General features: G+C 39.0%; 2 protein-coding genes across 2 annotated transcripts; one reads left to right on the top strand and one right to left on the bottom strand.

Annotated features, from left to right (window-relative positions):
• Positions 1 to 1,041: 1,041 nt before the first annotated feature.
• LOC148880431 (dynein light chain 1, cytoplasmic-like) lies at positions 1,042 to 2,146 on the top strand. Its single transcript, XM_088962339.1, has 2 exons — positions 1,042 to 1,357; positions 1,676 to 2,146. The coding sequence occupies exons 1-2, from the start codon at positions 1,124 to 1,126 to the stop codon at positions 1,841 to 1,843; spliced, it is 402 nt and encodes a 133-aa protein (XP_088818465.1). The 5' UTR covers positions 1,042 to 1,123; the 3' UTR covers positions 1,844 to 2,146.
• Positions 2,147 to 7,108: 4,962 nt separating this feature from the next.
• LOC148880430 (uncharacterized) lies at positions 7,109 to 8,268 on the bottom strand. The gene is made up of 3 exons (XM_088962336.1): positions 8,063 to 8,268; positions 7,734 to 7,886; positions 7,109 to 7,474 (listed from the first exon to the last, which is right to left on the bottom strand). The coding sequence occupies exons 1-2, from the start codon at positions 8,066 to 8,068 to the stop codon at positions 7,734 to 7,736; spliced, it is 159 nt and encodes a 52-aa protein (XP_088818462.1). The 5' UTR covers positions 8,069 to 8,268; the 3' UTR covers positions 7,109 to 7,474.
• Between the last annotated feature and the right edge of the window lie 2,118 nt (positions 8,269 to 10,386).

The following is a 10,386-nucleotide window of genomic DNA, read 5'->3' as shown; positions in this document are numbered from 1 at the left end:
CTTACATCTAAGGAAGGTGTGAAAAAACAGAGTTCAAAGACCTATTTGTTTGGAATTCGGAAAGAGAGATATTGGTTAAGAAAACTAGTGGTGGATGCCTGTCCATATAAAAACAGTTAGACCTGTTCATAGGTCGGGCAGGCTTTCACTCTGCATTAACAAATTTTCTTTAGGCCTAAGACCGAGTCTGAGCCTAGCCCAACCCTTATAAAAGCCCGAAGCCCAGGCCTAGGCCCGAGCCCGAAGTATATAGCTCATGCCGCTGTTGAAGTGGCTGAATAGAGAGAGAGAGAGAGAGAGAGAGAGAGAGAGAGAGATTATAAAGAAAAAAATAAAAAATGTATATATATTAAATTATTAATATATATATATATATATATTATAATAAATATTATATATTTTATATTATATAAATGAGTCAAGCCAGGCTTTTTTAACAAATCCCGTGCCCGGCCCGACACAATTGGGCTTGGTGTTTTGGGCCCGAGGTCAGACCTGCGGGCCTGGTTACATGTCCAATCCCAACCAGGGTGTGGGCCAAGCCAGGCCATCGGGCAACCCGGCCATGAACAGGTCTAAAAACAGTCAAGTTCATATTCTGACATTTTAAAAAATATCTAAGGATATTTTTGTCCTTTTGTTTTTCCTTATCATTAACCGTTATTTATAGTTGAAATACATATAATAAAATAATACAAAATATAAGATTTTATACTTTGTAATAAGATGATGGAAGGAGTACAAATACAAATATGTAATATAAAATCTTATATTTTGTAATAATTTATAATGTATTTGCAATGTGCATATTTGTATTTCTACTCTTTCGAAACTGAGCCCTAAAGGGATCCAAGATGATTAATTGCATTTTAAGGGAGGGCAACGTATTCAATCGATAACCGAACCTCTGTAATAACTGGTAGTTGAGAATTGATATCAGATAGACAATGAGAGAGCTATGTGGTCCCTAATATACAGAATCATATTTTCTCCTACTTCTCTCTCTCTTCCATATTTATTAATTAATTAAACAGTCAAAAGTTCACCGAAACCAACCTCGAGAATTCAGTTTCAGCTACCGACTTCTCTCTCTCTCGGAGAAAATAGCTGCAGCCTGCAGGACATGGAAGTCGAAGACGGAAAGAAAAAACAGGAGGGAGTATTCTACCCATCTCGGCGTATGCCTCCGGAGGCAAAGTTGGCAGCAATTGCTGTGGAACTAAACATACGGCTGAAATCGGCCGATATGCCAGCAACCATGCAAGAGAGAGCGTTCCGACAGGCCAGAGCACTTCTTGATGCCGCCTCAAACAATTCACGGCCTAACCCCACCCCCATGGCTCTCGCTCTCAAGAAGGTACGGTTTAGTAGAATTTATCTAAAATAAGAAAAAAAAATCATCTTAACCACCCACTGTTTTAGCTATAGATCGATTACTCACAGTCCACCCATCTGAGAAGATGGTATTCAGCTCTGGAAAAGAACTAATGATCTAAGTTATCTATTTGGGTGACCATCTCCGGAAACGGAGATTAATGAGGAGTCGATGTACGTTAACGTTTGAGTTTCGTATTGAGACCACAGACGCAGAAGCCCATCAAGAAAGCAGAAAGCGATTGCATGTACTTGCTTTGTCCCTTAACCATGGTGAATTGATGATGCCTTAATTTGGCAGGAATTCGATGCGTTGTACGGCCCAGCTTGGCACTGCGTTGTTGGGAAGAGTTTTGGATCGTTCGTCACTCACTCGCGAGGAGGGTTCCTCTACTTTTCGATCGACAAGTTTTGCTTTCTTCTCTTCAAAACGGAAGTTCAACGAGTCACCGAGCCACGTCCTCTGTGAGTCTGTGACCTCCAAAAATAAATAAACGAATCTCTCAGCCCTGAATTTTTATGTAATGTCCTTCAAGCTAAGATTTACCGGAGACGATTGAACAGTCTTTTTCTTCTTTCTTTCTTTATTTATTTATTTATTTTTCTTCTTGACAGTTGATAGGATTCTAGCCTTCTAGCTAGTTTGTCTTGATATTACCACAGTCCGGATCTGCAAGAAAAAGGGGTGGACTGAATCTGAAGTGAAGTGGCTGAACCTGAAACTGAATGAGTTACCGCTTTGTTTAGTGGCTAAAATAGTTATATAGCAAAATTTCTGAGTATAGTGTAGACTGTTTAGTTATCAATTCAACGCAGCTCCGTTCGGCCATTAAGGAGCTCACAACCTATTCAATGAATAATGACTTACTTGTTCAACCAGAGTAGAGTCAGCAGACAACTCTGGTCGTTAGTTAGAAGGACACGCGGGCCCGTTATGGGAAATACAGTTTTCTTCAATTTTGAGATAACAAGAAAAAAAATTAAGACATGGAAAAGAAAGGTTGCCCGAAAATTACAAGAAAATCAAGGTTGACCTTCTTTTGATCCCTTAATGGGTCGGATCCGACCATTTGGCCGATTTTGGTTCAAGGATCTGGTACCGATGGATGGATATTGATCTATATTTGGTTGGGTCTGGTTCAATTATCTCAAGAACTGATCGATTCGATTCTAAATCTAAAATTACAGACCTTATATAAGGTTTGGTTCGGTTCTGATTTCGGGCTTCCGTCTCTCTCTCTCTCTATCTTTACATTCAAAAGGAATGAATTGAGATTTTTGAGGCCCATATTCCATGATCATGAATTTTAGTCGTTAACACCATTAAAGTGAATACTAGGGCTATATTACTACTTTCGAATTAACCCCATTCGGTCTGCTTTTCTGATTTTTTTTTCTCTCCATGAACCAACACAGTTAAGAGCTACATTTTGCATGCCTCAAAGAAAATAAAAACTCCAGAAATTTTGGCATATTGACGTAAATGGTAAGTCCATCCATATGAAGCTGACTGAGTATTTAAAATTAAAAATTTTTCGAATGTCCATTTCACCCCATTGGTTATTGTTTGTATGTACATTTATGCTTGAAGGAACAAACTTTTCTCACCATAAATGAAGAGTTTATTTTTTAAAATAGGGTTTAAAATAGTGAAATAAAATTAATTTTGAGATGACAAATATATATAAAAAGGCAAACTAATACTTTTATTGTTAAGGGTATTTTGGTAAAATAATTATTTGTCTTAATCCTACCCCAGGTGGTATAAGTATTTGAGTGAAACCCTAAGAGCTCTCATCCCCATCCCCGACCCCGGTAATGGGGACAAGGTTGAGACCGGGATCCCAATTTCCCGTGATTTTTATAATATTAATCATTTTGTTTTTGTTTTTTATTTTATTTAAAAATAAATAAAAATAAAATAATTAAAATTTACAATCCTATTATAAAAGATCTAAATATATTCAACCACTTTTTTAAAAATATTAATATATAGATGTATGTGTATACATATACATATATAATGCATGCATGCATATATGATGGGGCGGGGTCCACGGGGAGTGCTCTCTTTGTCCTTGCTAACGGGGATGAAAATTTCCCCAGCCCCATCCCCACAGGGGGAAAATCATCCCCATCCCCGCTTCATTCGGGGTGGATCTCCACGAGGATCAGGGAATTTGGGAAAATTGCCATCCCTACCTAAGAGTAATATTTTCTCTAAACTGTCTTGTTCTGATTGCAACATTTAAAAAAAAAGTACATCCCATTTTTTTGAAAAAAAATAAAAAAATAGCCTAGGCTAATTTAAAGGTTTAAAATTCCGCAACGTATTGAGCCATATCGGCCGATATGCATCGTTTCGACAAGATCTCAATACGCGAAACGTATAGAACTGAAAATCATCTATTCTGTTTCTTTTTGTATGTATCACACCGATACAGGATTGAAACAATCCGATACACTTGATTTTTTTCTGGGTACCTTTCATTCATTAATCTCTTTAATTACTTCTATATTTAATTCTAACTTTTCTTTCATTAATTAGTCAATTTCTCCTACTTTAAATTTAAATTTTAGTGCCTAATTCAAATTCTCTTATTAATTATGCTAATTAATGATCTCGTCTCATTAATTTTGTTTTGTTAGTATAAAAACAACAGACTTTAAATAATGGAAAGACTCAAACCTTAGTCACAAGGTTTTAACAACCATAAGTCACTAGGCCACAATCATTTGTTTGTTATGGTCGTATGCATTATTATTTTTAAGTAAACCTTCTCTTTTTTTAAGGGATATTTATTAATGAATACTATAATTAATTATTAAAATTTATATACTGATAAATATTAATATAAATTAATGTACACACATAACATTTATATTGGTTATTTGACAATTGATGTATAAACATTCATATTTTAGATTTTTTTTTTGTTTTCTCACATTTTATTTATTCTGTCATTTTTGAACAGTTATTAATTGTAATTATTTACAATTAAATGATTGTAAATATGGATTTTTACATTTAAATAACTTATTTACAATCATTTAAATCTTGTAATTATTGTTAATAATATATTTTTAGGATATTTGAATTTTCTAACGTATTTATGTGTATCTTAATTTTTCGTCTGTATCTATGCATATCCAAAGCATATTCCGATACATCTCTTAAAATTATCTTTACGATACACTTTGCATTTCCGATACCATAAACCTTGGCTAATTCATTTTAAACACCTAATAAAATAGGCCCCATTTGGTTTGTAACAATAGGGGTCTGGAATCGAAATCGGAATGGGCCATACCAATTCCAACTGCTTGGTTGAGTGAAATCAAAATCTCATTCCCATTCCTACTAGAATGGCATTCCCCCATTTGAGAGAATGGTCATTCCCTTGGGAATGAAATTTCATTCCACACATCCCCATTCCCATTCCTGTCTGAACCAAACAGAGTATGAGAATAGACCATTCCAATTCCCATTCCGGCTGCGAACCAAACATACCCATGTATCCTTATCAAGCACATATTAACAAGAAAATATTTAAAAATCGGGCCTGCATTGTTGATTAGGCCACTGAAGAATCGGATATGAGTTGAATTGTTCATTATGCTTCAACTCAAACCACAACACGCATATTTGGCACTCTTTCATGAATCTCCTTCAATGGCCTGCACAAAAGATTGCTGAATGGGGTTTTAAGACCACCACGAGTCAAGAAGCTTTTAATTTTCTTGGCTAGAGGAGACTCGTGCTATGCCAGGTTGATGGGGACTTGGGGTTCTAATGGACAAAGGGTCATTGAAAAAGGGCCATTACGCAATACTGGTAAAGTTGAGGAAGTCAGGTTCAAGCATATTTGGGTGGCCTTCATCCCGTCATCCAGGCAATCCTTCTATCAACATTTTCAGCATCAAAGCGTGAGGACTGCATCAGTCCACTTCGATTCTAAAGTAAATTTTCCCTCCAATTCTGAAGTTCAGAGACAAAATGTGGCTCATAGATGCTCTCTATAATGCATTTCTATTTTTTAGTTTGCTGTTAGCGGTAACCAATCTTATAATCTAGAATATCAAGTCTTTGCAATTGGGTACAGAGTGTTGATAGAAGACTGGGGGTTGACAACATGGTTGGTTTTGTTTTTGAAAACAAAAACAACTGCCACATCAGCAAAACTATGCTAAACACACCCTAGATTATCATATGTTAGGAGAAGTAACAACTGAAACCAATAAAAATGCCATAGCCATCTATCTATCTATGAGATACTAGAGGTTCTCTCTCTCTTCATGTCTTTGAAACCAGGTACCTTCTTGACTGGAGCTCAACATGCTTCATAGGATGTGTGCCAGCAAAACAATGCGGAAGTTCCTGCAACTATCCACAACAAATAACTATTTTTTAACGAGCTAAATTTTTGTCCCGAGATACTTTCAGATAAGATAGTAGGTATTTCTGCATGGCTAGACCCAGAAAGTAAAGGATACTTTTTTATTGCAGAAAAACCATAGACAATCCCACCAAAGTTTTTGTATGCAGCCCACCAAAGTGAATGGCTCAGCATTAACAAAACAATCTTTTAATTTAGTTCTGTTATGATATAAGCAGATCTATGCCCCATACCTATGTCTAAGAATATTGGAATTTGACACAAGCAAAAGGGTCAGAGTTGGTGAACACAAAAAGTAGGCTTTAGGAGCTCTTGGTGTGTAAGTTGTATCTTCCCATTTGTATTTTCTATAAAAAGAATTATTTTATACAAGCAGTGCAGTAGTTTGGTTAAATTTTCTCAAAAAAAAAATGCAGTAGTTGATGAAAAAGGAAACATAATAGATGTTGCTAATTATACTAAACAATTAAAATGACTATGAAAATCCATTTATTGAGTTTATCAATTGTTACAAGTCTATTAAATTCTTGGCCTGAGAATCCAAGATCTTACAGTTACATTACAGGCTTAAGAAAAAGAACAATTTTATTGAGAGAGTTGTGTCAGGATATATGTCCAGATGAATCAGCTAACAATCTTTTTGGGTCTCAAAGATCTCCATGTCATACAGCACGATTCCACCCTCAGCAATAAAAGGTCAGTAGATGACCTCCTCCAATTGACAAATAATTTCTACATCTATCTCAAGAAAACCCCTAATCAATGTATTAAGTATCAGTATATAAGACAAAACCATACAGAAACAAAGTGGATGAACTATGTAATAATGCTCAAGGACTACTGAATAAGGTGCATGAGGATCTACTTTAATTACACACGTAACAGATGAAATGATCACACCTTGATTGGCTTGAACTAACCATTCCTACTTAGCTTGTTTCACCAACCAGATTACAAAACCAAATTATTCATGAAACTGCCAATGTGATCAAGCAAATATTGAATCTAAACACAGCCACCGCTTTGCTTAAAATCATCCTCACCTAACATAACCAAGATTTTTTACTCAACTGTTGCTGTGTTGCCTTTGCGCCTTCTGTAGACATCTTCCTACCAAATTTCAAGACAATATATTTGAATTGTTCGCCCTATCCGATCAAACATAGAATACTCTACTGTGAAACAATGCAACTATGTGAAATTAATAACCCATCTCCACCAAACCTATTAGTTAACATCTTTTGAAACAAGTTCCTGTTAACACATTTAGAGGCCTAGTGGAGAAGGAAACCTTGATGCAAACCCTAACCAGAAATTGGAAGGTTAGAAAATGTCAATACTAAAAAAGGTCGAAGCCAGTGACCACCTGTATTATTCAAATCCCCCTTGTCACAAATAAGATCAACAGAGATGGGGATAATGTAAACTAGTGTCAGAAAGAAAATGGCAGACACATTTTCCACTGATAGATGTCAATGAAACTATTCAAACGAAACAGCAGGAGACATTTTTCATTCTAAAACTTTTCCACATTAAAATTCCTAACAATACACGTATCAAAATTGCAGTTTCAGAATAACGGCATTAGTGATCAGCGCTTTGTCTTTTTATTCCCTTCATCTCTGACGAACCCCAGTTTACATGCGACTGACGACTTGAGAAGTTATAATCCATCCCGATTTCTCTACATCCAGCCTTTACCCCTGAAACAAAATCTCAAAATTTCAGACCAGTTTGCTACGATGCCTAAGTTTCCGGAGTGTTACAGAAATTACAGAAGAAACTCGAAGAAAAATGATGGAATTAAATCCGCAAATTGTCGCTAAGAATTGGTATATGTTTGGGGAAATTGAAACTTAACTTTTTAGTGGAAACAAATACATACAGAACTGGTATATGCTCTCAAGCACAAACTAAGAAATAAAAACATGAGCATTCATACTAGAAAAAATAAAGGCACACCTACGTCTGTTTGGAGTAGGAAGAAGACGATGGGACACGTTTGTTACGGAACATCATGTATCCGACGGGCAGAACCACTCCGATCATCATGATTATGGCTCCGATGATATACCTCAGCGGGCTCGGTGGTTCTACCTCTAGGAGCCTCCTGAGCTGCAATATACATGAACAAAACCCGCATGAATTGAAATAGGAAAACCCTAACTCCGGAGAAGAACCTCTGGAACTTATTTCCGGAAAATACCAGATTTGATCTCCGGGGCACAGCTAATGAGAATTAATACATTAAATCATGGTCCAAAAAGATATATAGAAAGGGAAAGGCTTACAGGCATCTCAGCGAATTCAATTGTATTCCGAGTGAGCGAGCGAGCGATCGAGAGAGAGAGACAGATGGCTTTTCCGACCTGAACGTGTTGGACGAGCGTGACAACGGCAAAGATTACGAATGAATCAAATCTCTAATGGCCTAGCAGAAACTATTAGCTGATACTTTTATTACTATTTATAAATTGCTATTTTTTAAGATATTCATACAGTCCACGGATCTACGAAATTGACCCTTTATGTCAAATCCATAAAATTATACAGGTTTTTAACAAAAAAGCGAAAAAGACTATTTTACCCTTTATTTTTTTTCAAATTTTTAAAATAAAATAGAGAAAGGGAAGAAAAACACTTGCTCTGTGAAATTGATGGTCTAACTCCGATCCACAGACTGAAGAAAAGAACAAATAATAAGAGAGACAATGACAAGTGATGAAGGGTGATTTGGCCCGACCTAGTAAAGAGGGGACATGTGGACACGACCTGACCAAGAGATGACAACTCAGCCTGATATGACCAGTCTACAGCAGATCGAGCTCGGATATTCAACCACCTCGGGATGAGATCGCCTCGGTACAAGATCGCAACAGGATCACCTCAATTCCAAGGCACCTCGACATTCAATCCAGTTCGAAACTATAAAGCATCAGCTCGGGGACACCGACTCATACCACTACGTGATGATCCCGGAAATCCCTCCAACGGATTCTGAATCTCACGGGATCACGCCGCATAACGGCAAGCCTTATCTCCTCCCCGCCCGGTTCGGGAGGATTTAATAAGCCTTATCAGTTGACAACGTTATCCCCTAATTAAAGCGGAAATGGATCTCATCGTGACGAAGATTCCGGTACTGATCCGCAAAACCCACGAGGACTCAACTATATAAAGGCTCCACCCTCAATGGTTCAAGGTACGCGTGATTTCTTTGCTCTCTAGCTCTCTACATTCTCAAAGCTATCTCAACTCGTAGCAGTCTACTGACTTAAGCATCGGAGTGACCTCGCCGGTTTAGCCACTCCGAGTTCTCTGATCTTATTTTGCAGATCCGCTTAGCTCGCCGTCCGACTGGAAGCTAGACCATCCTCTAGGAGGGAGCAGTCAGATCGTGCTACATCAATTGGTGTCGTTTGTGGGAACCGCTACAAAAAGCCTTCTCCACACTCAACTAATCTGAACTCAATTGCATCCTCCAGTCACGCCGGACAGAGCACTGAAATGAACGTCTCTAGGGGGCAACCTCAACTTCCATCAGTCTGCATCGGTCAGTTCACCATACCGCTCATTGCGGTTGGGGTTCCAACACTGACCATGCCGCAAGCTTCTGTGCAGGTGAACACACCACTCCCTCCTATAGTTGGCGCAACCTTTGTTGAACCATCTATGGTTCCCCTCGGAGTCGGGCAATCCCAGTTCAACGACCTGGTACACTGCATGCGGGCCATTCATGTCCAACAATTTCAACAATACCAGCAACAAGTCTTCTACCAGTTCTATCAGCAGCAGTTCCCTCCACTGCAGCAAAGCCAACAACCAGTTCCACCCCGGCATCCAGTGATTCAGTAGAACCGGCCTCGTGCACAGAACACTCGATCTCCCCACCGAGGCGAGGAGACTTCCCAGGTTCTACTTCCTCTCGGGAGCCAAGTCTCACCTCGCAGCAGGAGAAACGGGTAGGTCACTTCACTCGCTTCACAGGGCAACATCGGAAACAGGTTCAATGACACTCAGCCCACCAGGGCCATTCTTCCTCAGTGATCGCATCAAGAAGGTTCGATTGCAGGTAACCGGTTTGGGGTTCTGGCCGCGAACTCAAGGCAAGGCCCTTCCATTCATGGCAGTCAGCCTCAACATCCAGAGCCACCTTGCGCCACCTTGTGCCAGAACAGTACCGAACCACACAAAGGTTAGTAGCACCAATGCGGAGCCGACAAAGAAGCAGCAATGAAGGCATTGCAAAGCACGCCGAACCTCAGCTCAGAATAGCCAGCTCGCAAGGCCCAACCAGCAGGAACAAGTAAAAGGTAAAGAGGAGGCGAGCTCAACAATCACAAAGACCGCTACTCTCCTCTTCGGCTCGTCCCCTCTGTCCTCCGAGCTATTGGTGACCTCGATGACCAAGGACTTCAAAATGCCACCCCTCGACAAGTATGACGGATCTTTTGATCCTAACGATCATGTAGACTCCTTTCAGTCTCAGATGCACCTAGCTAGGGCTGACGAGTCCTGCATGTGCGAGGCTTTCTCCACCACATTTAAAGGAGTAGCTCGCACATGGTACCGAAACCTCGCGCCAGGAACAATCAAGAGTTGGGTGCAGTTCGTG

This window comes from Nelumbo lutea, chromosome 1, assembly GCF_056320005.1.
Source record: "Nelumbo lutea isolate HS-2025 chromosome 1, American lotus-T2T, whole genome shotgun sequence".
NCBI lineage: Eukaryota > Viridiplantae > Streptophyta > Magnoliopsida > Proteales > Nelumbonaceae > Nelumbo > Nelumbo lutea.
The sequence above is the reverse complement of the archived record's forward strand: the minus strand, read 5'-3'. Positions and strand labels throughout refer to the sequence as shown.